Source organism: Apaloderma vittatum, unplaced genomic scaffold (assembly GCF_000703405.1).
Source record: "Apaloderma vittatum isolate BGI_N311 unplaced genomic scaffold, ASM70340v1 scaffold18208, whole genome shotgun sequence".
Taxonomy (NCBI): domain Eukaryota; kingdom Metazoa; phylum Chordata; class Aves; order Trogoniformes; family Trogonidae; genus Apaloderma; species Apaloderma vittatum.
Window position 1 is genome coordinate 21,319 of NW_009732591.1, and position 27,211 is coordinate 48,529.

Sequence of the window (27,211 nt, forward strand, 5' to 3'; positions counted from 1 at the left end):
GCAGATGCAACTGCTATTGCCCACCCTAACAACAATAAAATATATGACTTATTTGCATGGACTGACAGTTGTTTGTGGAGATTCTCAAATCCTGCCCAGAGCACTGATGTCACTTTGCAGCGATTGTTTATGAAATCCTATGTGGACCCTTAGTTTTCATTTTTCATCTCAAAATGCAATTTCAAAACTATGTACTTCACTTTTTCAGTAGGATAGGGATTGAAATATGTGGGTGGAGAGCTACAGATGCAATTTGTCAAGGAAAAGGCAGTTCATGTGGATGGAGATAATCCTATTCTTAGCTAACTTAAGGCTGTAAACCCCTTCTGGTGCTAAGGGGAAATGGCAGACTTCAGCTTCATGGCCCAAAGTGATCATCAGCCCCTGCAGCTGGGGCCTGGCCTGAAGCGATGACGCTTGGGGCAGCTGTCTCAAGGTAGTGGAACCTGGGCTTTTCCTTATTCTGTACTTTCAAATGCAAATTGCAGAGTATGCTCTGGGGGCTGGCAGAAAAGTGCACCTGTGTATCAGATGTGCAAGGAACTAGTAAATATCCTTCATAGTAAATATTGATTGGTCAGTCGCTGCAGAAAGGATATTGCAGTTAATGCTTGCTTGACATCCTGTGTCTAAAAGGTTTGAGTTTTGTGCACTGGTATTCACATGTCATTTTTAAACATTAAGTCACAAAGCCCTGCTTTCTCATGTGTGCACTTTCGCAATGTGTAGTTGAATGGAAGGGATGACTTCTGCTGTGTACATCAGTGGTGCAACCCGTAAAGAATTGAGCTTGTCGGGAGGACCAACAGCTGTCACTGCTGAAAGTATGAAGCAGAAGAGGAGACTTGACGGGCCTGCCAGTATTTCTTTCAAGTGTCCCTGAACTTGATAGCTTTCTCGTGCATGAAGACTGTGTTTTTTCTGTCTGTGCTGCAGAAATCTTCAGATGTCTCTTGCCAGGATGGGGATGAGGCTTAGCTTAACCTGGCTAGTTGGCCTGAAGCTGATTTTTTCTTTCTATTTTATCCATTAAAGATCCCAGCCTCAATTTGTATGCAGCTTGGAAAAAAGCTGTCCTAACACTTGTGCAAATAAGCCTGTCATCAGAAGATACAAATACTCCTGTAAGCCTCAGCTGAGTCCCTCACTCCTGCTTCCCCATTTCCCTTCCTCCCACTCACAGTCGGTTTTCTGGGGTTTTTTACTGCCCCTGTGCAGGAACTACCCACGTGCTCCTTGAACTCTCATCCAGCTCTTCCCATAGTCTGCTCTGTTTAACTCTGCCTAGATAAAATTTTAAGCAGGTGGAGCTGTTAATACTGGTTTATGTGAGTTTTGGGGTTGTTCCTTGCAAGAATTGCAGAGCAGGCCTTTGTAATGTCTTTTGAAACTGCAGTGAAGGGTGTTTCCTTCATGGCAGTGCCGGCTCAAGCAGTCCTGCCCTGTTCCTTCCCTTCCCATCTCCTCAGTCACTTGCTTCAGTTCCAGAGCTGTGCCTCGTGCTTGCTGGTGTAGCTCTCTGTGTGCCAACCAGTCAGCTGAGACAGGTGAAAAATACACCACCTCCCTGGGCTGTCTTGCCCATCAGTTCCCCAATCTGCTGAGCTGCACGAGTGCCCTGACCACTGCAGGGAGCGGGCGGCGCGGGGCAGCAACTGCGTCACCCAGCTCGAACCGTGCTGCTGCCAGAGGTCTGGCCACTGCAGACTCGTAGTGTGGCCTCTGAGTTTGTAGCTGGGTAGGAATTTGTGCTCAGAAATAGGAAATAATTAGTGGGATTGTTAATTCGGAGTTCAAGAAGTGTACGATATCAGTATTAACAGTTTCACTGCTGACTGTTTGAGAGGTTAGGGTTAACCTCGGAACCTCTTAACCCTGCAGATGTCCCCATTCCTGGATGCTTAAGTCCCCTGGATTTTGCCTTATAGCTCTGTGTTTAGTTGAAGTTTCCACCTTTTAAGGCATAACTTGACTGTGGTTTTTGAGGACCATCCATAAGAGACTTGAAACGTGCAGAAGTTCAGTAATACCAGAATAACTAAAGGGTTGCGTAGCTTTTCAAATTATGTGTTTTTTAAAAATGTGATCAGGTATCAGGTGTAATTAACTTGTGGAACTTTGTTCTATAGATAATTAATTGTCAGATATTATTCCTTTCTGGCAAAGAGCTGAGTAAGACTATTTCACATTCTGTAAGATTTACAATTCTATAAAATATTAAACAATCAATATTAAATGGAAGGATCTATGCTAGTAGAATCCTAAAGCCTTTAAATCTAAAAACCAGATGCAGCGAAGTTAAGGGTTTTATTGCTCTGCTAACTTGTCCATGCTGTAAAATGAGTGCATTACACATGCTGTAATAAACCAATTTAAACAAAATCATGCCTATAAAAAATTTAGAAAAAATGAAAATTATCTATCTTGTAAATATATGCCACTTGCACTGAAAGCTTCCCCCCGTGATGTTGCTCATAGTTGGCAGGAATCTGCCTCGTCTTGATCTCTGTAAGCTTGTTGGACCTTTTACTTGTGTGATTGCAGTAGCTTCTTCTGTCTGGAAAAACCAGATAGAGCAGCTGCAGATCAAGTTAATTTACTTCATTTAAAAGCAAAAAATGAAAGTCTGTTTTGAACACTTGGAAATTTTTCTTTAAAGCCCTTATAAGTCATATCTTAGTGTGCTTTAAAAATGTAGCAGATAGTGTTTCTATGTGCCACCAAAATGCAGTGGGTTTTGGTAATGGTTTCGGTTACATTTTTTCCCTTCTGGCTTGCTTTGTGGTCAGCAGTTAGCATAGATAATCTGTCTTGCTTCTCACTAAATAATTTAGTTGTCACTGCAAGGCGTTTACTTTTTTTTTTTCTTTGAACTTTTCCAAGTTTTCAGAATACATCAAGACTGAAGTTTTCAGAATGTCTTTAGATGTGTCGTTAGTCACTCAGGCTTGCCAGTACCTCCTGGCTTATCAAGCCTAGTAGTCCGCTCATAGTGGCAGCTGGTTTTATAAGCAGCCAGGGAGAGCTTATTTAGGTGCTGAAGATACAATTTAAAACAATCTTGATGGTTTGAAGAAATGAATTATAAAAATAGGAGGATGTTCAACAAGGATTAATAGACTGTCATACACGTAGGCAGAAATGATCAACTGCACAGATACAGGCTGGGGAATAACTGGCTAGGTATCAGTTCCTCTGAAAATACCCTGAATGTTACAGTGGAAAACTCGGTGAAATTGAGGTGATGTCATGCTCTTCAGACAAGTAAAACCCATAATGAGATGTATAGACAGGGCTGTAATAGCTTTATAACATGCAATGAATTTCATTTCATTGAATTTCAGTGCATGGGAGGTCTTGGCTACGGACTGCTGTTGTTTGAAGTCCAGGGGACTACTGTAAAACTGCCTTGTAGTCGCACACCCTAAATTTCTGATCAAAGATCAAGTCCAGGCTGTCCACTAGTTATTTTTCCTCCTGCCCAGCTTTTCCAGCACTGGAGTCGGGCTGCCTTATCTGGTGTGGTATTTTTGCAGGATGCCAAGTTTGCTGAGCAGTACTCCAGTGGCGGCAGTCACCTGCTTCGAAGGTTTGAATTGCACAGCTATTCGTAAGCAGTGTGTCTTCCTTAACCCATCCTTTTAGACTTTAACCTGCTGTTACTTACGTATGTCACAGCAACTCTGTGTGTACAGACGTTAGAATGGTTGTAATGCAGAACCTCTTACGTGGAGCGGTTGCTCAGTGTCACCCCGCAGATCGCTGCTCCTACCTGGTTAAAAGTGATGGGTAAATTGCTGAAGTTTGTGTGCCAGGAAAAGCAGTGATTCAGAATGAGTGGAGCGCTGGACTTGCTGGTTTCTTGGCAGTGGGGTATAGCAGAGATGGTGGCGCACATCCTCCGTTTGGAATAGAAAGCATGACCATCTTAATTTTGTCTTAAACTCCTTTCGTTCTTGATAAAGGAGTTTTGGGGATTTTAGATCTGTAGAGGTTTAGGGTGGCAGGCGCGAGATGATTAAAAGCTGGTTGTTACTGTTTGAAATATCCTTTTCTTCAGGGAAATGAAAGCCTTTCCTTGTCCTCTGCTGAATGTTTTTTAGTTGTGTTTACTGCTGTAGTGTGTTTATAGGCAACATGTGGAACAACTGGCAAGGAATTCTGCCTTCTGGTCCTAAGGGAATCGCAAAGGAACAGTCTATGTGGAACAGGTGTATCTCCTTAGAGATGGTGAGAAACAGGTTCTGTGGGTGTGCATTTTAGTAGGAGAGCTTAGAACAAAACAGGGCACAGGCAAGTAGAAATAGGAACTATGTGTTATTCAGGTAAAATTATTATGCAAAGCAGATTAGGAATGGATTTCACAAGCTATGAATCTAGTCTGATTTATGGACTGTCACGCGTGTGTATTTCCCCAGGGTATTTTTCACTTTTACTGTGTGCGACCAGCTTCATTTGTATTGTAAAGCTCTAGAAGGGCAACCGCAACTGGAATGATAAGCACGTGTTATGACTCTTGTTCTTCACTCTTTTTTCAGTTTTTGTTTGATACACACCATCAAGTAGTGGTTTACAGCAGAGCTGGTTTGATGAAAGAAGTTGAGCAAGTGAGAAATGTGTGAGTTTTATATGCTTGCAAACTGCCAAAAGGCCACTGCTGATATTTCTGCTGTGTTTTACTGTTAAGCCTGAAAGCAACTCTGAAATACTCTAATTGGAATGTTTGATAGCTTTTTTTTACTATTTTTCTGGTAGATTGACTTTCAACCTTCTTCCCTCAGAGCTTGTGCCAAGAGCTTTTACAAAAACCTTACTATTTCTTTAAAAGTCTGAAAAGTTGTAGTTGGTTGTACTTGGATAAAGAATCTGGAGCATCTAACAGATGTGGTTTATGCTTGATATCCATGCTCCTAAACTCGAAGGGATAGCTAGAAACAGCACTTAGGAAGCACTCTTAAGAAGACTTGGAATTTATAGCATTTGTGTTAGCAGCAGATGGAGGAACAGAAACCAGGAGATGTTACTCTGACCACTTGGTAAAAAGTAGTGCTTTCAAAATTTTTCTTCGCTGAACTGAGGGTTTATTTAGATGCTAAAGGCAATGTATACTCTTCTTTGTGTACAGGTGTGCCTACATGCATTTTGGTTATACTGGGGTGTGGTCTTGGGTTTTGAACCTTTCCCAAATAGAGCAGGTTTTTACTCGGAATTCAAGGCTGTTTTCTTCCCTCAGTAAAAAAGAGGGGAGGATGATCTAGAGCTCTCTAGGCTTCATAGCTTGACTTGTTCAGTTTGTGTGCTTCACTGATGGTTCTTCTTCTGAGACTCTGCTTAAACCTACATTAGACAGTGCTAATCTGTTTCCTTTAAAAAAAAAAAAATTCAATGGGGAAAGATACTCATTTGCAAGCAAATTGCCATCCCCACTAATACCTGAGTACTGCGCACTGCCCGAGAGAAAACTGACACAAAACCCTGCGCTCTTCGCTCTTCGGTGCTTCCACAGTCGATGTGGATTGGGTTGAGGTTAAGGAAGGATGTTTTGTCTTCTGTTTCCGTGATAACATCCTGAGCGCTACAGCTAGTTATAAAAGGCGACTGGTCCTGGTCTTTAGTCGCTGTAAACTAACCCGTTGTCTGTTAGGGAAAAACAACACTCCCCTTCCTCTTTTTAAAAAACTATTCTTGCCAATCCTGTTACGTTCTGCTCTCTGCGTTTGCAAGCCAAGCTGCGGAGCTTCAGCTGCGATAACAATCTTTTTCCTTTTTTTTTTTTTTTTTGCATTCCATTTTGACCAAGGCACTGCAACATCCGAATATTGAATGGTCATCCCTACGCTATGACGTCAGAATTAATGTTCACTTAAGCACCATATAAGTTGCCGAACATAAAATGAATCTCACTTCTGAGACTTCCCGCTGTTACTGAAATACTTGGGAGTCCTTTAGGTTAGGGAAGCCCAATCAGAACGCTAGCTGTGACTACTTCTAGCTCTGTAAAGCTTTTTCATTTGGGCTGTAAAATCACCACATCCTCCATTTGCTGGGACAGAATGGTAGAATCAATTTCCTGGTTGTGAAAGCTGCATTTTTAAAAGACTGCAGCACCTGATTTGGTGAGAACATCGTTGGTGAGGCGTGTTGGTTTTGTTTGTGGTCAGCCCCGGTATGCGGGTCTCCATAGCGAGCAAGGCCTTTGGCAGTTTGAGTTAACCTGGGGCAAAAGCCAGGGCAGCTGACCCAAGCTGGTCAACAGAAGTATTCCATACCATAAATGTCACGCTCCCTGTAAATTAGGAAATCAGCTGGGGATGGTCTTTTCTCCTGATGGTGCCATCCCTGGAAGATCTCACCCATCATCCTGCTCCTGAGGCCACTCTCCTGTTGCACCATTTGCACTGGAGCTGTGATGGTTCCAGTGCTGATGTCCAGCATTCGCTGCTGGGAGTGTGCGGCTCACAGCCACTGCATTGGCCGAGTGTAGCTTTGTGTACTTCTGTTAAGTTTTTTATTGTTATTTTATTAAATCTGTTTCCATTTCAACCCATGGGTCTCCTTTCCTTTTCCCCTGCTGGGAGGGGATCTGTCATTGCCCAGTAACTGGCTGAACAAAGACAAACCAGTACCGATTTTTACTGCAGACCACCGTTCTTTCTGTAATGTAGATTTTGTGGAAGCACGCAATTTGTGCTATCTGTACTTAACCTTTATGCAGGCGGTAATAGTGGGAGGACTAATTTGAAGAGAATTCTGTAATCGCTGAGGCTGACATCTCTGTGTCCTTCACAAGCAATGTAGGCAGAACTGGTGAATTTGTTACCATTCTGCCTCTGTGACTGTGCTCATGGAAACTTCCTACACAGAAGAAAACTTCACTGAAGAAAAGACCTGCAACAAAGTTCCTTGAGCTTTAATGACTCTTACCTGGATCTCCAACAGGTATTTTGGTGGTCACTACAATATAAAATACTGGGTGGGTTTTTTTCTCTTGCCTCTTTGTGCCATTTAAACCTAAAAAAAAAGTGAGCCACAGGGAAAGCGAGTTGTCTAGGTCATTCTTTTTTTTCACTTATCTCTCGCTTTTTTCTATTATCTTAAATAAATAAGTCTTTGTGATTGAAGGCTTTTGCCAGAGGAGAAGCAGGAGTACAATCTTGCAAGGCCTGAGAGGCAGGGTAAGTTAGTCTGTGCGGAGTTCTGTCCTTGTGGCTAGACTTCATTGTACCTCAGCGAACTTAAAGTTGCCTCAAGTACTCTTGTGTTACATACACCAAAAAAAATCAAACCGGCTTTGAAGTGAAAGCTTCAATGCTAGTTTCTAACTACATTCCTCTCTTTGGACTTTGTTACAACATTCTTTACTGTACTTGTCAACCAGTGCTACTGTGGATTTCTCGACCGCTGTATCTCCCTCTGTCTGGAGTTTTGCATGGTGAAATACCGCCTGAAATTGTAATTGCAGCTTGCCTTCCTCATGTGGTTAAGTAATGCCCTTTCCTGTGATCTCAGCCAGCTACTTCTCCCCATCAGCCCTTTCTGAAGGTTAGGTGAATACTGGCGTTACCTGTAAATGTTTACATGCAACAAGCCTCCAGTGATTACTAGATTTGTGCAGGTCTTGGAAGACAATTTTATTTAGAATTTGGGAAGAAAAGCTTAGATCCTAGAATGACTGTGTGCTGTGACTTTCATTGTTATTTTTGATGTTGTCTGTCAGCTTCATCTAGTATTTTACTTTTGACTAAATTGACGGGTTCCTTCAAGATTAATGGAAATACCTTTGTTTCTTTAAGAAGAAAATGTATCTAAAGGCAGCAGTACCTAACCCAGTCACTAGAGCCTTTTGGTTTGCACATCTTCAAAACTTGCTCTCCTTGGTTCCTGCTTTCAGCTGCTGGGGGGTGTGTGTGTGTGTGTGTGTGTGTGCTGTGTTGAAGTACCAGTCGCCACTTCAGATAAGGCTTCTGACAGAAGCCCTGCTTGAGGAGTGGGGAAGAAGGGCCCTTGTACTTTGTATTTGTTGTGGCGGGAAGACTGTGTGAAATTATTGTTTGAGTTTGTATGTTGTGCTCTCTTTGTGCCTTAAAAAAGCTAAATGTGGAAGAACTATTTCTATAGTGCTGGCAAGAAGTGGGGTGAGGGCAGGAAAGAACCCCTGTATCCATAACATTATGGCATTCTCTTACAATCTATATGCATTATTTAGGTATTACAGCACTTGATAGCTGAGTGCAGTTTAAGAAACGATCTTTCTCTTGCTGTTACCAGTAACATTTGCTCAGGCGTGGTTGAGCATTTTCACAGCTTTTTATATCAGCCTAGAGAGCAAGTATTCACAATCTTAAAGCATGTCTTAACGTGGTGCTTTAGGTTTTGATCTCAAAAATGTGGATATTTTGCATTTCCTATGTGTGATTGCAATAAACTGAATTTGAGGAAAAGCTAAAAATACTTTAGCAGTTGCGTGTTTTGGAGCTAGTCACCTTCGTTGTCCAATGTATATTTTTACATTGAATGTTTGAAGTTAAAATTAACTGTACTGTGTGTCATGATGAGTAAATCAAGAAGAGAAAAATCCTGATTTGGCTTGACCTGAATTACAATGCCGTTTTGACATGTGGATTACCCTCAGTTTCCTTAAGATTCCTCCATGCAGCTGCCTTGTTGATGATGTTGGACGGCCAGGGTGAGGAGGATTCATTTCTTTGGGGAATTTCATGCGACCTGAGGATGAGGCAGGAGGCTGCAGGTTACTGGGCAGTGTCTTGGGTTGTCTTCTAAAAAAACCCTGATGAGATGAATTTGAGTATCTTTTGGAGCCATTTGCAGGAGGTGTGTGGGAAAGGAAAATGCTTTATAATGGGCTGTCTTGGATCCAGGTGTAGTTTTCCTTGAAGCAGTGGGTGCTTGCTCATTTTCTAGCTAGTTCATACTTTTCTTCTTGGAGCAGAAAAGGAAACATTTATCTCTGAAATGAGAAGCCGTGTTAAATGTCTTCAGCAGTGGGTGAGAACCATCTCTCTAACCACCACTCCATCCTGGAACAAGTGTTTTCCAGGCTTAAAAGTTCAGTTGCAGAATTGCTGCCTTTAAATAATTTGTTCACTTTTAAAATTTTAATTCCTACCCTAGTTTCAGTTTCATGAGCACTTTCCTTGGGTTCCAGTGACTTTGGGAGTGTTTTTAATGTACTGCCTTGTTTTCTTTGTGGTGAACAGGTTGTACCTGTTACCGTGTTACCTTCTGTTTCAGTGAGCACAGCAAGAATCCCAAAACCTTACAGTTCAGGGAGAAGAGGAGGTTTGACCAAAACTCAGAGCCCTCTCTGAACAAGGTTTTTGGGTTTGGTCTCTCCAGAACCCAAGCGTTCTGATCAGTTCAGCTGAATTTGCAAGTGCGTAACTACGTTTGAGGGTTTGGGTTTAGCTTCAGGTTTGCATACAGGAGTCAGCTTGAGAGTCGAGATGCCAGAACTGCTTGTTATGTTCTAGTTCAGTGCCTGCGTGTTCCTCAAAGTCATTTGGTTTTGAGAGGATCAAGGCCAACATGCAACAATCCACAAGGGTGGGAAAGCCGTGCTTAGAAAAACTTGCTGTGTATGGAATTGAGAACGGCAGAGATGCTGCTTGTGTGTCAACTGTTCTAGTGAAAACTTGTGCGGCTCCTCTACTTCCATGGGAACAGATGGGCTTTTGCTGATAGGAGATCTGTTATCAGACTAGGAAGCTGATGGGCAGCAGTTGAGCCACTGTTACTGTGGAACAGGGCTGACTGCAGGCTGAGGCCATCACATGGCAGTGTGTGTTCAAATGCGGTGCCTAAAAATATCCTTCCTTCTTCCTCCTCTCAGGCACAGATGCCCCAGTGTGAAAGGAAGAGTTGCTCTGACATAGACTTGATTAGATCTGCAGCAGGCAGGGGGACTGGCTGCAAAGAAATGCTTTATGTTTTGACCTATACCGAGAGCAGCAGTTTGTAACAGTTGTCGAGATACGTGATCGTGCTTTTTAGACTTTTTGCAGACTCTAGAGGCTGCTCGATTTGGACCAGTGCGTCTTCTAAGTTTCTTTCTGTTGCTTATTTTATCTGTATTTATTTACACTTGGGGAAAATTTCCAAGCAAAATCCAATGATACATGCAGTACTTAGGCTAAATTTTACAGCTTTGGTAAGTCTGGGAACATCTCACATAGTTCAGTTAAGAATCTTCTATTTTTCTTAAGGCATAGCACTGGTTCTTAAGTGTCCAGATGATAAATTTTAATCTTTATTAATATCTTGAAATCACTTGGAGGCCAGGTGGAGGTATGGGATAAATGGATTTACTGGGTGTTTTGTTTTTTTTTTTAAGTGTTTTGTAGCAAAATGGTTTAGTTACTTAAAGTCAGTTCTTTCATTTCAGCGTGTTTATCATTTAAAAGAAAAGAGAGCAATGTCGCATGTAAAGGTCTAAGTGGATACACCAGTGTGGAGAGTTCTTACATGTGTTCCCAGCTTACTTTTTAGGTTTATTTCACTAAGGGATGTTGGTAGCATGAGTTATTGTGAAAGCTGAGATTTTAACATGACTGTTATGCAGTTGTCATAATAATAGCTACACAGCTTCGTAGCAGTCGCCAGAATTGCAGCCTCGTGCATGTGACTGCAAAGTTGTCCTGAATTGAAGTTACTTCAGTACAAGTGATTTTTGCTTGACTGAGCGCTGAGAGCAGCTCCAGCGGTGTCTGTCTGAGACACTGTCAGAAAAATTGATTGTGTAGGTATCTGCGTTGTGGAGGTGACTGCTCTTGAAATGGTACATGAACGTGGGTGGAGCTTTGTTTAAAAAAAAACCAAAACCACAGCGTGTTCTTTTGCCTCTGGAAGAGAACAGGCTGAAGGGAACAACCAGGAGTGTTTGGAGGGTGACTGTGTGTAAGCTCCCTGGTGTGTGGTGCAGGGCCCGGGCAGTTTGGGTGTCCGCCAGGCTGTGAATGGAGCTGTGACAGCTCGTTAAGATGATCCTAGAAAGGACAACGGCTCTGGAGATCCAACAGTCGGGGTGTGGAGCAGGAAAGTCCTTGGAGCACACAAAGGCTCTGAAGCCGAGGTGCGGGGGGAAGCTGTGGAGGATTCATTAGTACAGCAGAGGTGCCCTGAGCATTTTGTACATGCAGATGTGCAGGCAGTTCACCTTACTGTGCCTTTTGTCCCACTGTTTTTTCCTTTCTCCTCTCAAAGCTTAATGCACGCCTCAGCAGCGCTTCCTTGCTGGCATTTGGCTTGGGGCCAAGCATTAACGAGTACCCCGAGCCCTGTGTGATTTGGCTCCTCCAAATCTATTAGCATATCTTCAGAGCAAGATAAAACTCATTAAAATAATTTACATTTGGGCATTAGAATTTCTGATAACTTTTAATACCTACTGCCAAAAGCACAAATACGTGGTAATGTCCTTCATATGAAGGTACAATTTACCCGTGTTGTTTTTTTCTTATTCTTGGAAAAAAGAGCAGACTGCCATATCCCTTAACTGCTCTCTGATGGCGTTGAAAGGAGTTTGTAGCACACAACCTTCTCAAAGGTTTATATCAGTGAATTCCTTTGATAAAGGAATGCAGGCTATTGCGTAAGATTTGCCTTGTTAGAAATCACATCAAAATGTGTCGTCTTTGTGTTACGTTGTATTGTAAATTAGTCTAGTGATCCTCATTTGAGCTGCGTGCCAAAATCTTTCCCTGAGTGGTAGCTCTGTGCTTCGTTCAGCCTGTGCCCTCTGTCTCCGCAGTCGCTATACAATTCACTTTATAACACGCCTGTTTTCAGTCTCTTGTCTGTCCCGCTCAATATCCTCGAGCTGCCTGCTGGTGCCATGTACCTGTATTTCATTCTCCAGAGTTGAAGGAGTTTCTGTACCACTTTCTCCCTTCGAGGCAGCTGGGCCGGCGTGAGCTGACCTGCCCCAGCGCTCCTGGGCAAGCTTCGAACAGAGCCACGCTTGACCTGCCCATGGCCTGGGGTCAGATTATCCTTGCTAAATGACTGAACCGTAATGTATGCGAAACCCTAAAATGATGCTTGTAAACAAATGGCAGCCTGCAGTAGTGACAGCAAAAAGATAGCTTGAATGCTTGTGTCTGTATGAAAGAATTTGAGGTATTTGAGTCTTTGAGGTATTAAAGTCCCTTCAACTGGAAATATCCTGAAATGGGCCATAAATGTGCCTGTCTTTGCTCACCTGGAGTTCTGCTGGTGTGGCCCTGCTGCTGTGCCAGTTCCCCAGCTGCTCGTGCTGGCAGCTGGAGGATGTCTCCTGTCAGCAGCCCCTTCAGCCGAGAGTTACGGAACAGCCGGGTTACGGCTGTTCGGTTGGGAGTTACGGAACACCCAAGAGGCTTGAGACTATGTTCTCTTTCTGTTGTACTGCATTTGATTTCAGTAGGTGTTGAGATTTTTCTCTTTTATATGTGGCAGTCAGCTGTGAGGGTGTTGATATGTCACATAGTTCTGAAAGACAGCAAATGCTGATCTTTAAATTTGAATTTCTGAAGCACTCCCATCAGCTCTAAGAATTTGAAGGCCTGCACTTGCAAATTCTTGTTTGCTTTTCCTTTTTTTTTTCTTTTTAAGATTTCCTCTTTCCTCACCCTTCCAAAAAAGAAACAGTGAGATAGCAAAAAGAAAGTAAGAAATTACAATAAAAGCTTATGAAAATTTGTGGGGTTTGGTGGATATCTTCACCATAACTGTGTGTGTGTATTTAGTATGTGATCTCGGGATCCGCGTTCATGTTGTCTTTCCACTTCCTCATCTTCCTGCATTCAGGCAATGCTAATCATGTGATACTTTTGTGACTTGAGGCTTTAAGTATCTTCTTTCTTTTTCTTTTTTAAATAAAAACAACCTCGGATCCAGCTTTTTATTGGCCATTGTCACAAAGTTCAAAAACCTCAGAAAACCGAGAAGGAACAAAAGTGCTCAGGGAAAGGTGGTGTTGTGGTGCTTAATTTTAAAGGGGAGGGGTGGCTTCTGTGTGATATTTTACTTCCAGCACCAAATGAAATCCTTCTGGGGAGAGGTAATCTCAAACTATATTTACGGAACATAATACTACTTTGAGAGACTGCTTTCAGGCTCTCAAGTCTCTCAGCCTACCAAGATTGCTTGCTGTGCTGTACCAGTTGACAGAAATTCAATGCAGAATAAAGCACCAAAGTTTAAGAGCACGTATGCTTTGAAATATCAATTTGTGCTTTTTAAAGCTACCTGTTCTTGTGACTCCTTCCTTGTGACTCCTGATCTTTCATTGGTTTTACAATAAAGTTATATTAGGAAAAGAATTCCTTAAAAAAAACCCAACACCTCTGTTCATCTGTATTTGCTGTTTGTGTTTAATTTGCTTTATTAACATAACAAATGCTCAACAGGCAAGTCAGTGTTTCTACCGTCTGTTTTAACTTGGATGAGCAAAACCAGTTGAAGCCTCCAGTTCTGTCTGCAGCTGGGCCTGTGCTAATGTTGTCATAAGGGAGTTTTCTGGTAAAATTCTCTATAATATAGATGTTGTCTAGGGTATTAACACACATAGAGTGTGCAGCCAGTGCAAATGCAGAAGAGCTGGCTGAGATCACGTTTATGCTGAAAGCATAAGGTTTGTCAGCTGAATGCAAGAAAAAGTGATCATTAGAAGTGATACAGGATCTGAATTTTTTGTCTTGCAGATTTTGGACACAATTTTTTGGTGATGACAGCTAACAATCTTTTGCACAAATCTCAGTCTAGGTGTGTTGTACCCGTGAGCTTACAGTGACTCTCTCTAAAATGTGGGGGTTTGGCTATAAAATCCTTTGGCTGTATTAAATTGCTCATCCAGCTTCATTCACGGCAGTTCCGAACGTTCGTGAGATTCAGTGGAGCAGCATGAGTAGCACCGATTTTTTTAATCGGTTCATCTTACAGGAGCAGTTTTTAAAACAATTATAGGAAGAATAAGCTAGTACCTTCATCAGTTTCACTGTATCTTAAAATGTGGTAAGTTTATTTTTTTGTTTCCTTCCTTCAGGTTTTGAATGAAGAATGTGATCAGAATTGGTACAAGGCAGAACTCAATGGAAAAGACGGCTTCATTCCCAAGAACTACATAGAAATGAAACCCCATCCGTAAGTAGAGCTGTGGCCATCGGCTCCTTTGGTCTTTTGCGCACCCTCTGAAGCAGAAGGGAGGTTTTCTGCTGAATACTTTGCCAAGCGTACCTTACCAGATCTACCAAAATGTGTGGGTAGATAAAGGGTGGCTATTGAGGTGTGTCTCTGGCTGTAGGGTTCAGTGTAACTCATTTTGCAGCTAGCTGCAGAGCACGGCATTTGGTAAGCTTTTCTGGTGGTAGTTCTGATGTTTGGCTGTAGGTCAGGCAGACCAGTCTCGAGGGTAGCAGAAAACTCTTTAGTAGAGAGTTGGCACCACCACTGCCCCAGGAAAAAAGACGACTGTGTTCTTGGGATGATTCTCTGTTTTACTTAACGTAGTAGGTGAGAGTAGAGACGGTGGCGTTCACAGCTCACTAGGAAAATGTTTAAGGATATCTGGAACTGAACATTTAGTGTGTCTGTCACATCTTCACTATAGAATCCCAGAATTGTTTAGATCGTCTGGTCCAACACTCTCCTCACAAAACAGGCCAGCCTCCGTGGGTGCTGTTACGCAGGTGTGGTTGGGTTGATTTGCAGCTCCAGAGAACAGTAGTTGTGTAAATACTTGAAACGTTTCCTCTTAGATGTAAAGAATCTAGTATAAGAAAACAATAGCATTTCATGACTGGAGGTTTTCTTTGTGTCAGTTCATGTATTTCTGCTGTCTTCTACTGAACTCTGGTTCTGCTTACCTTTGAGAAAACAGCAAGCTCTGGGAAACAGAATCAAAGGGTAGATGGGTTTAGAAAGGAGCAGCAGAACCTATAATCATGGGTTTTACAAGGAGCTGTAGTATTGCCTGCAAAAACTGATGATTGATTTCTTAATTGTTGGCTGTGATTATATTGTGAAGATATTGCAGTTAAATCCAATCAAGAATTACTTTTCTAAGGGCTCCTTTGCAACAGCAGAAGGAAGCTTCTGAAGGACTGTGCCCCAGGAAGAGGAGATGTACTGCTTTAGTGCAGCCAAGTGGGAAGCGGAGCAAGGATGCACAAGAAATTCTGAAATTGGTTAAAGCCTTGTCCGCTGCTTACCCTGATCGTGCTAGTCCACTGAGGATCACAAATGTACGCTGCAATTTCTCTCTCGTTGATTTGGATGTGTTTTTTCATAACAGTTGTGCAGGCATTTGAGTTACACTGCAGTGATGTCTCCTGTGATGATGATGATGAGTTCATTCTGCAGTTGTCCATGGCATTTTGGTTTAGAGCGGTAGAACTGTCAGTTTTTCGGTTTTTGATACCAAAGGGGAATGAGCAATATCTGAGCTTGCAAGTGGGTGAATTTGGTGGTAGTGTTTTTTAAGCATAATTAATTTGACCTTTTCTGAAGATGTTTAAACTGCTGATGGCAGCTGGATGGAGTTAGCTCCGTGTGTCAGCAATGCTGGGAGTCTTAACTAGTGCATTAACAATCCTGGGAAATTATGCAAAAGTTTTTATAGCATAATGTTTGCTTAGCTGTATCACAGAGCTCTCTTAGTAGTCATACAGGTCATAAAAAAAGCAAATTGCAGGCAGCTGACCAGGAACGAGAAGGAGAATGTTCCTTTTCTCAGGCTAGTGTCAAATTCTATTGTGAGAAGGTGGCACGAGAGCTTTTCAAGAGGATTTGAAAAGAAAGCAATTGAAAATGGCTTTAAATCTCCCCTAGGATCTGAGCTTTAAATCCTCCAGCCCCACAGCCAGTCTTAAATGCTGTGTTTCTTCTTGCTTGTGCTTTGTGAATCTTAGTTTGCCGTGTAACTACTAGCAAATAAAGCCGGAAGGAGAATGTGGCAACTCTCGGTTGCCAGCTGAGTCCCCTTGGGTTCTGAAGGGTTAATCTGAACTGCCACGTCAATCATCCAAGCAAAGATGTAAGCAGACAGGGGCTGATACTCGGAGAAGAGCTGCAGGAAGCTCTGGGCAGGGAGGCTTCCTGTGAGGGCCCAGCAGCAGAGCTCAGCGGGGCTGCTCTGCTCTCGGCAAGGGGCAGAAGTCGCTGGTTGCGAGGGGCCTGGATCAGGCTCGCGCTGCGCAGATGGATCTCGAGTGCTCGCGTCCGTCATCAGCTTCTCTTGCAGATACTGCTGAGGTCTCACTTTGCAGTGTTGTATCTTAGGTGGAGGAAGTTGGCCGAGCTAAATGGTTGTGCGAAGTAAAGCCAAAAGAATTGCCAAACTGCCGACCGGGGTGAGTCTGCAGGCGCTGTGAGCTTTGGGTCGTGCCAGTCAGCGCGGCTGCCTCTGAGCTCTGCAGCATCAGCATGAACGGCTGGGTTTGGTTTTGCTGTGCTGACTGGCTGAGTTTCACCTACATTAAAAAGTTCGTTGGAGACAAGTGTTATCAAGCGTAGCCCTTTGGCGTGGAAGCTGTGGGAATGTTGGGCTCAGTTTCTTTGTCCTAATTCTCTATGTGGGATTTTTTTTGTTGTTGGGTTTTTCAGTCATTCTGTAGGAAGGAGTCATAAGCGCACAACACTTAACGATGTTTTACAAGCATGGTCTTAAGTAGACAGTAGTCCTGCCCACTTAATAAGATTATTTCTTTCATCTGTGGGGGTTTCTCTTAATCTTTTTATATTTAGAATTCTGTTTTTAGTTTCTTTAGAAGCTCCTTTTACTATGAAAGGGTAAAGTGGTCGTGAAGTCATAAAACTGCAAGGGAGTTCAAGAATTGTGAAAGATTTTTAGTCTTTCTATTTAAAATGCCTTAAAGAGCTGGCAGAAAACTAAGAATTTTATATTGTTACTTTGGAAGTGTTACTTCCTGAATCAAATTGTACACTTCTGCTTTGTAATGATTGTGTAAAATTCAAGGGAAAAACAGTGTGCAGTTCTGAGGCTTCAGGAAGGGTTATAGCTGTTCTCTTGAGCTCTTTCAGACTTTCGGTTTTACAGACACGGGTGACGTGTTTTGAGTTTTTTTTAAGATGAGGCTTTCATTTCCAAGTCGCATGCGAATGACAATTATTTGACAACTAAACAGAATTAAAACACTTCATTAAAAACTATGGCAAGATATCTAAAATCGTAATATAAAGCTTGCTTTATGTGCCACTTGGCAGAGGCAAAATGCATGACTTTATCTTTCTGACAGTTGTGCCCAGAGAACAAAATACTACCTTTGAATTCTGAAGAAGTTTCAGATGATAGTTTCCCGTGGTTGATTTTTAAGGGTGGCAGAGTGCAGCAAGAGACAGGTACACACTGCCTCTGCTGTCTCTGCCACCACCTCTGGTTCTGATAAATACCAGAAAAATACTAAATACCATGAAGTTATTTGTCACTGGAAATAGGATGGTTGTGGAAGAAAGCTTTTGCATTCCAGGGGATAAAAAGTACACAAGACTTGCAAGCAAGTAAAACACGTCTAGATGTTTGTGGAAGTGGAGTTTGTAAACAAGATCTATCATTTTCGGTGTTGAAACACTTTTCATAATGGAGCTGCATAGCTAAATGGAGAGAATCCTCCTTTTACAGGGGGCATGTCCTGGAGTTGTTTTATTGAATAGATCACATATAGTAGAAATACATCTCTGGACTCATCAATCTTGATATAATACAGGGCTCCTTGTTTGTGTAGTCTCCAGTAGTGGGCAGATACTGAAGACACCCAGCGAGAGGAGTAGCTGGAGGCTCTGGTAGTCGAATAGTTACAGTCCTTCACCTCAAGAGATCATCCTCTTAGAGAGGAAGATCTGGTGACTTTGTAACTTCACGAAAAAGAATTACTGTTGCAGGGAGGATATTTTGCAACATCTGTCTTTTTGTTGCACCAAAACCTTCATCTTCGAAAGTGAAGTTTGTGAGTGCAGCTCTTGCTATTAACTGCTCTCCTCTGAGGTCAGTCATCTGCGTGTTACAGGCTGTGTAAGTGCTTCTGTCCTGTGGGATCTGTTCCTCAGAACTGAAAGCTGTACTTCTGGCTTGTGAAGATGGTTCTGCTTTTCCCACGCCATGTGACCTACGGCTCAGCCCTCGTTTGCCTTTAATCTTGGATCAGTGTAGAAGTGCAAATGTAACCGTGGGTAAGAATCCCATGACCGGGGGGCTGCTGGTCAGTGCTGAGGATCTGGTTGCCTGAGGTCAGCTCACCGTCGGTGTCAGGGGGGCGGTCAGCCTGCAGCTTTGAGTTCTGTGCAGCGGTCAAGAGTCTCAGATGTGGCTTCCATGGTGCAACGATTCCATGTGACTGCCTGTGTGAAAGCTGCCAGGTTGTCCTGACTGTAGGAGAAAGCAAAGCAAGTATTATCGGCATCTTTCCTAGAAATGCATTCCCTGAGACCGAATTGCCCAGCTCAGCACTCCTCTGCAATGAAGCAGAGAGACCTTGAGGGGACTTTCCTCACTTACTCTGCGTGTAAGTCCGCTCCTGGCACCTGTCTCTTGGCTTTCTGATGTATGAGCCCTATCTTTGACCACGGTGCTCTCGTAGTGGTCAGAAAAATCGGACTCAGGGCTGTAGGAACACCCAGCTACTGAATGGAGCTACTCATTCTCTCTGTTGAAGTATTCATGTCTTAGCACCTGACCTAGAGAGATCGAAAATTGGTTTTGATTTAAAATGCACTTTCCATTTGTGCAGGGTGGGTCAATCCATAGACAGGATCTTGTTTCTACAACTGTGACATTTCTGAAGAGAAACCTGTGAGTCAACTCCCAGTGTTTCCTTTGCATTTTGCAAATACTACCTTTTTAAAAAATACATAATAATTGTACCCATTAAAATAGTGATATTTCTGTGCTTAGTCCGTAATAATTTGATTTCTATATGGCTAAGGCATGGGTGGCTTCTGCTCAGGAGGCACAAGTAATAAAGGAGACTGTGTAATTATTCCCCACTGTTTATCTTTGGGTACTCATAATGAAACAAGTGCTGCTGTATCACAGGGAACTTCAGTAGTGACCAGCCACCAGTGCAGGACTTTGTTGTTTTCTCTGAGTTGATGGCATCGTGCAATTTGAACAATTAAAATTTCACATGTAGAGATATGACGCTTTATTCTTTAGTGATACTAAAAGGGACTTGAGTTCCTTGTTGCTTGAGCTACGCATTCAGTGTTTGACTTTAGGTTATGAAGCCTGACGACTGAGATGTCAGTAGACATTTTAACTTTGTCCAAGGTTATAGCCAGTTCCCAGGGTAGTCGTCTTAGTCTCAACAAGCAGAACTTTTCTGTGAAGCAGTTGTGTACATTAGATTCTCGTTGTGATGTCCTATGTCCTAAACCACATATACAATAGGGTGCAAATCAATGTGAATAATGCCTTACATTCTGAGCAGGTTTTTTTCCATCTGTGAAAATAAATCCTGTAATTTGAGGATTTCACCATTACCACATCTGAGTTTTGCTAAGCCGGGTGAAATAGGGCTACTGCAAGCTTAGCAAGGTACGATTGCTTCCTTTCTAGGACAAAACGTTGTCAAAAGCTGCGTGGTTGAGCAGCTTGTGTTGGAGTGGCAGTGAGGGGCTGTGTAGTTATTTCCGTTAGGAATCATTTCATCCTTCTGTGAATATCTACAGCTGGCTCTTCCATGAAAGGATTAAAATTCTTAACTTACCCTGTTGTTTTCTTTTCCTCACTGCACAGGTGGTTTTTTGGAAAGATTCCCCGAGCGAAGGCTGAAGAGATGTTAGGCAAACAGAGACACGATGGTGCCTTCCTCATCAGGGAGAGTGAGAGCGCTCCCGGGGACTTCTCCCTCTCGGTCAAGTAAGTAATGCCCAGCAGCAATCCCGTGGTAATCGGGCCAGCTGTGGGTGGATTTGGGGATCCCATCCCTCCTCCTTACAGCCACAAAGTGCCCAGTGTGCCATGTTTTCTGCCACGTTCCTTGATTCCTCTTCTGCATTACCAGTTACTTCTCTCTCTGCTCTCTGTGTAGGACACCTCCAAATATGTTTTTCCTGTCTGCTTGGCACATCCTTTGGGGATGTTCATGTTGTCTAGCTCTAAGACATGGAGCTGTGAAAACAGAAGCCTCTGTCATCTCTCACAAGTGCATTCCATGCTGGTAGAGAAACTCAGTCTAATAACAGTGAAGTGAGGAGCAGTAGTTCTCATCCTTGAGTAACCTGCTACTCAGCCGTGGCCCACAGGATACCATGCTGCCTATTTTGCCCCTTTGAAGTCACTGTAAAATAATAAAGGTGTTAGAAACTTGCAAGAGTGTACGATTTAACTTAACGTGAATTGGGGGTGAGAGGAATCTTGTCCTCAGCAGTTGATTTTTGCCTTTTTTAAATTTCTATGTTCTTGTCCTTTCCTACCAGAAATGAACAAGATTTTCTTTAGATTCCTTACAGTTTTTTTATTATTCATGCACAGGTCCTAGTTTGCTCTATTTTCTGTGTCTGTCAGTGTGATCCGTCTCAACGGGATTGCTCTTTTCATGGTCGTCTTTGGTCTGTCTTTTTGTGCAGCAGCACTGACTCATGCCAACGAACTGATTTTAGAGGTGTTTGTATTTCTGTCTTGGATAAAATAATCTGAGCTGGAATATTAGATATGAATGGAAGCTTCATTCCTTTAAGAAACATAAAGTTATGATAGCATAGCTCTGCCTGCTTGTTAGCTTAGTGTTGCCATCTACTGGTGATTTCTTAGTTGATTTTTTTAATTGTTTGTTTAATTTAGAAAAGTCTTTTTCCTAAACAGTGATCTGCGAGATTTGAAATGGTGAGGTTTAGGGTGGGAGAGCAGAGGCTTTCAGGAGTTGTTTCACCTTAGCTTTGTAGCCGAGATCATGTCTCCTCTTTCAGCCAATGTATAGAAGCTGGGAACAGTTGTCTTCTGTTTTCAGTGGTTTAGACTGAAGTAAAAATACCGATATGCCATTCATCTGGAAAATCCTAGCGGGCCTCTTTGCAATTTCTTTATATTCAGAATACGATTGCTGGAAAAGTAGCTTCAACTGAATGCCATCATCTGTCGGAATTGTTAACACAGTATTGAAATGGCTGTGTTGCACGTGCAGCGTCACCTTTCAGGTGTTTTGGGGTGTTGGTTTTGGTTTGTTTTTTTTTAAAGCCAGAGAGATTCTTTTGTTTTGCAAGAGCTTTTGCATAAGTCCAGACTACCAAAAGAGACAATGCTACCCTCCCTGCGGCAGTTTTCCCAGCGATTTACCTATAGCCGTGGATTGCGTTACTACGCAATACCCGGTGGTGCTGTGTGAGGCAGGGACTGTGAGAAGTACAAACCAAAGCACTTGTACTGTTCAACTTCCAAGTCTTGTACTTGGGAACGTGAATCGGAAGACATCATGGTGCAGCTACTTTGACGTGACGCTGTATTCTTACCGCAAAGTCCGTGGCACATGCCCTGCGTATTCGTTGCGCTGTTTGCAGTGACTCGGGCGGCTGCACGTGTCTATCAGGCAGTGCGTGTACTGGAGGCCAGCTGTGTGGCAATGTTGTGTAAAGTAAAAAGTTGAAATATTGAGTGCCATGCAAGATAGTGTTGTGCCAGCCTTTACGAAAAGACCTCAAACTTCTGCAGATTCAGAGCGGTTTGAAATCAGAAGTTCTATTGTAAGAAAAGCGTATGTGAAGCTTTTGCAGGATTTTTCTAGAAATAAATTCAGTTTTTGGATTCTGTCTGATCACTGACTTCTGTAAAATGCAGCTGACAAGTGGTTTTCAGACATCTTTTTTACAGCAGCCAACTGGTATCTGTAATATCAATGTCGTCAGTTTTCACTGTGCCCTGAAGGAGCTTGTTGTTGCAAACAAAAAATCCTGCAGGAGGAGTACTCAGTGACTAATAATGTACTGCTTTGTGTCCTTCCTTCTTTGTGCACAGGTTTGGAAATGATGTGCAGCACTTCAAGGTGCTTAGAGATGGGGCTGGCAAATATTTCCTCTGGGTGGTGAAGTTCAATTCTTTGAACGAGCTGGTAGATTATCACAGATCCACATCTGTCTCCAGGAACCAGCAGATATTTCTCCGGGACATTGAACAGGTGCCACAGGTAAGAAAAGTGTCCTCACAGAGTGCGCTGTTTACACTATTGCAACCACAGTCTGAAGTGGGATGGATGGCATTTCAGAGTAAATGAATAGGCGTGGAAGGAAGCTGGCTGACGTTTTCTTGTCTGTGGAAGTGTATCTTTAGGTCATGCTGCCAGACTCACGCTGGTAAATATGTGGATGTTTGTGCAAAGCCTACCTGCGAACTCCCGTGTCTCCCCTGCAGTTCTGGCAAGGTGGTGGTGGTGCTGCAGGAAAAAAAACTTAATGTTTACCGATACTGTTGCAAGAAGTCATCTGATTCCTGTGAATTAAAAATGGTTTATTCCTGTTTTAGAATGTCATAAGAAAGGATAGTTCTGTCTATACTGCTTCATAGCCAGGACCGTACCCCTCAGTAGCCAGTGAAGTTTTGATATTGGTCTTTCCTGAAGACGTGGTTACAGGGAGTAACATCTGGAACGGCTCTGACCTTGTGGTTTGTATCTAGCCAGTGTCAGAGAACCCAAAAACTACCGCTGAGTGCCAGCAGAGCAGCTTGTGTATATCTCGCTCTTTGTTTTGTCCCATTTCCCAGGGTGATCAGAATGTAATGTTGCATGTAACTGGATTTTTTTTGGGGGGGTCCATTTTGGATAAATCCTCTTGCTTCCATGTGCAGCGTTCTAGTTCTGGCTTTTGAAGACAAGGGCTGAGGAGTTCGTGCTGCTCGCCAGGTGCTGTGGGCACCCTTTGCCACAGTTTGGCTGCCGGGTCAGTGATAAACACAGGATGAGAAAATAGGTGGCTGAAAATAATAAGCATGAAGACCCCTTCCTAGCCTCGTGATTTTAAAAATGCAAATGCATTTTCAATGAACAGTTAGTTTTTTCCATAAGAATGGAAGTGTTTGCTGATCGGGCAAAATACTCTATGGCAACTTCTTGCTGTTGAAGAGTTTTAAAGAAAACATGTAAAATGTCAGCATCCAGGTTTTAGAGGGAATTTTGCGTATCACTGTGCAGGGTAGATTAGTAATATTAACGCTGTCGGTGAAAACAGAGTGAATAAGCAAAGAGACTATTGTATTGTAATAAGAGTACAAATTTACAGTAGGTAACGAGGACTGGAAAACCCAAAGAAAACATCTGAGTCATTTGCTGGTTTTATTTCTGCTCTTTCACAGAAGCCTGACTTTTTCTGAGGTCTTCTACAGGCTGTGTTTTCCTATTTTAGCATCTTTTTACAGAATTTGGAAGCTGACTTGCAGGGAAATGGAACGGACCGAATGTGTTGTTAAACTCGGGTGTAAGTTAAGCTCGAGCCTGAGGGAGCAGATGTCTCGAGTGCTGGGGATGATTCTCACTTTGCGTATCTTTTCCTTTCCCTCTTCAGCAACCAACATACGTTCAGGCCCTGTTCGATTTCGATCCCCAGGAGGAAGGAGAGCTGGGTTTCCGGCGTGGAGACTTTATCCAAGTCCTTGACAATTCTGACCCCAACTGGTGGAAGGGAGCCTGCCACGGACAGACGGGCATGTTTCCACGCAACTATGTGACCCCAGTGAACCGGAACATCTAGAGATAAATATTAGAGATTATTTAAAGAAACCAGAGAAACAGTAAATACACATACAGAGCCTAACTGCAGCCAGTGACTTAAAATCACACGGTGATAAAAACCTGAGTCACCTTTCACCGTGAGGTGATCCTCCTTCACTCAGTACGGAACTTCAGGGGCGGGGGGGAAAAAAAACACCAAAACTTATCTTTAAAAAAAAAAAGAAAAAGAGAGAGAGAGAAAAGAAAATAACAAATTTCCTCAGCTGCTCCTGGGTTACCCCCTTTCATTCGCTCTTCTTGTTTCCCCTCCTCCTCTGTCCATCAGTGCATGAAGTTTTAATGCCATATAAAGTCCTAGCCATGCAGTTAAAGGAAAAGGGAGAAACTCTGCTGGTATTTTCTCTCTCTGCAAACGGTCTTCATTTGACATGAAGGGACATAAGAAAAGAACCAAATCCGCAGTCCTGCCTTTAAAAAAAAACAAAAATCATCAGTCTCTGCTTTTGCCTTCAACATTCAGCTCTTCTTGCCTGGGAAAGATGAGGTGTTAATCTAATTTTTATTGTCTCTTCTCCTTTGGCACTTTCTTCTGAAGCTCAGCAGCTTCCAAGCAGGGGAAGGGAGAAGAATTGTGTGGCTTTTTGGTCTGGTTTTGGTGTTTTGTTTTTTTCTCTTTATTTTGAGCCACAGAGCTGTTTTGAGAAACTCCAGCGTACAACTGAAGTCTGTTAATGCTGTGCTGACAGCTTTTTTGTTTTTTCTTAAAGGTGTACGGTTGAGCACATTCTGTAATTTTTTCCATAGTGCCTTTCCCTTATTTTCTTTTTTATTATTTTTTTTAAGTTAAAAGGACAGTCCAGAGCTTTTCAGAGGTTTTTTTTTTTTCTGCCTATGTGTAAATAAATACTTGTGGGGAAAGGGTGTAAAGGAGGGTGGTTTTATTAATGGACGTTTGAGAAAAATCTACAAACGGAGATGGAGCTTTAATATTAAGATTTGTCTTACTGTTCAACTTCCCTTATTCCAAGGAAATAAAATCAAGGCATTCAAGTGGCAACTTAGGCTGCTCAGAGGTGAGGAGCTGCAACCAGGAGCCTCAAAAGAAGTAAGAGAAAGGGGGAAGTTGTGAAGTTATGACCAGAGAAAATGAGGAAGAATATTTGGGGGAGGGGAGGAGGGAAATCTGAGAAATAATAGCCCTGAGATGTCCTCTAAAACGTACATTCCTTCGATGGAAAACTCTATAATGCAGAGAAACCTCAAGAAACAGTGCTTGAAAAAAAAACTTTATGCTACTAATGAATGTTTCTACATGATGCATGTAATCAGCCTGTCTCTCTGGCCTGGATAGGGAATATTTGCGGTCGTGTTGCTCTTGACAAGTGGGATTGGCATCACTGTTCTCCAGTTTCTCCTCCCTCGTCAGGTCAGTGTAACTGTTGAAGTAGATTCCCCCCACCCCGCTCCCCATTCACAGCAGGCTGTGTGATGACTGTAATCCCCACCCCGCACCGTGATGGCATTTATTGTGGCCATTGGCTCCTCCACCAGAGCAGTGTGACGTTACATTGGACGGAAAGGAAAGCAATCAAGCTGTACCGCTCTCTGTGCCAATCTTCAGTTGCGTTATTTTTCCTTTCGATGGCCGTTTGGCTGGATCCCTTCACCCCGCCAACGAATCCAAAAACTGCAGTGGAGATCTCCTCCTGCCCTGCGTGAGCACGGGCAATCTTTTGTTGGAGGGTGCCTTTTTTTGTACTAAGTGTTACAAATGTTTTATTCCTGAGATGGACTCTGCCTTACACTTTTAATTTTCCAGCAGATGAAAGAGAGAGCTATCCTGTAGAGTATTACTTTCTCCCCCTCTCCTTGCTAGCTGTCACTCACTTTCTTCCTTCTTTGTGAAGTGATTGGAAAAGGAATCTATGGCATTCTACACCTGGACCATTTGATTGTTTCCTTATTTTGGAATTGGTGTATATCATGCAGCCTTGCAGACATATGTCTTGTGTGTGTATATATATTAAAAAAAAAAATCAGTGTTTAAATAAAAAAAGGCCTATGTACTTAATCCTTTAACTCTGCAGCAGCATTTGGTAGATAGTAATTAACTGTGAATAATAAATATACATTGAATTCTTCACTTGAGCATCTGTCTGTTATTTCAGTAACTGACCAAGCTAATTTAAAGGATATTAAAGTGCTACGGGACGGAGAAGCTGTAAGGTGTGTTCTGGTTTGACGTGCCACAGACTCTAGCATGGTCCGTCAGCCTGAGCACGCTTCGGCTGAAGTCATTACTTTTTCAAGTGAAGCCAACGGAAAGCTCGGTTGCTTGGGACATGTGGCGTTAAGAAAATGACCACATCGCTTCCAGGGTTGACGTCCGCTTGTGGGATTGATGACCACTTGCCTATCAGCTGCGTGGGAGGGTGCCACTTCAGTATTTCTCCCCTTTTTTTTTTTTTCCCCCAAACTTGCTCGAGTGGCGCTGTAATGTTGCAGGGAGGCAGCGATGGAGGACAACACATCAATTCATTTCTGGAGCGTCTTGCCGAAGGACAGAGGGGAAGATGAGTGTGTGACTTGTGTAAGCACCGCAGCCACATGCAGACCGCTTTTGCTCATTGCCTTGCAGATCGTTTTCACTTTTGTTGCCTGAAGAAAGAGAACTGCTCAGTTGTGCAAAGGAGGCTCTACAGGTTTCCTGTCAGGAGCTGCCAGTCTGTTGGCTCTGCAGCTGCTCCCCCTCCTGCGCTGATGCTGAGTAAGTGCCTGAGAATTTTATAGTCTACTTTAATATAAAATAGGAAAAGGCTCATGAGTTGCTCTTTAACAGTTGCTCTTAATTATTATGCTCAAATAGGGACATAGTAAAGGAGTTTGTGGTTGCTCATAAATGCCTGGATATTCCTGTAGTCTAGTTACTTATTTTTCATTTGTGCCAGTAAAGTCAATATAGAAATGGTTTGCAGCGTCCTTTGGAGCTCTTGGCTTTTTTATGTTGCAACAGAACACATTGCTCAGTATTGTGTGCTATTTGTACCTGGGGCATCTACTGAAAAGTTGAGTAAATCTTTTGGGAAGAAAAGTGTCTGTCACTGCTGTGATGGTACGGTGCCAAGGCCACGGTGGTGGAAGAGCTACTGCAAAACCTGGTCCTTTCCCTCTCACTGGTGTGGGAAACCTTCTGCTGGGCTGCAGAACCCCCCTTCGCCCCTGCTGATTCTCCTGCCAGTCCCTTGACCGGGCACGGCCGAAGAGCGTGGGGTGTCCTGTGCAGCCGCTCAGGGCTGAGCCCTCGCCCTTTGGGAACAGCGGGGACCCTGCGACAGCCCGCCGGACACGGGGTTTGGGAGCAGCTCCAGAGAAGGGCTGCGGAGCTGGTGAAGGGAGTCGAGAACAATTTTTTCAAGGAGCGGCTGGGGGAGTGGGGGCAGCTCAGCCTGGGGAAAAGGAAGCCAAGGGGGACGCCTCCCTGTCTGCAGGAAGTTCAGGGGGGACCTTCTCCCTCTGCAGCTCCCTGCAGGGCGGGTGCACTC

The 27,211-nt window shown here is 43.1% G+C and overlaps 1 protein-coding gene across 3 annotated transcripts in view; it reads left to right on the forward strand.

Moving 5' to 3' along the window:
- Positions 1-23,881, forward strand: part of GRB2 (growth factor receptor-bound protein 2) — a 45,193-nt gene extending 21,312 nt beyond the window's left edge. Inside the window, exons 2-5 of one of the 3 annotated variants that reach the window (XM_009875591.1) lie at positions 14,042-14,139; positions 19,748-19,870; positions 21,962-22,130; positions 23,503-23,881. In XM_009875591.1, coding sequence (XP_009873893.1) covers positions 14,042-14,139; positions 19,748-19,870; positions 21,962-22,130; positions 23,503-23,688 — 576 coding nt within the window. In that variant the 3' untranslated portion in view covers positions 23,689-23,881. The remainder of the gene's footprint in view (positions 1-14,041; positions 14,140-19,747; positions 19,871-21,961; positions 22,131-23,502) is intronic. The other 2 variants (XM_009875592.1, XM_009875593.1) reach the window with 2 other exon arrangements.
- Positions 23,882-27,211: the final 3,330 nt, after the last annotated feature.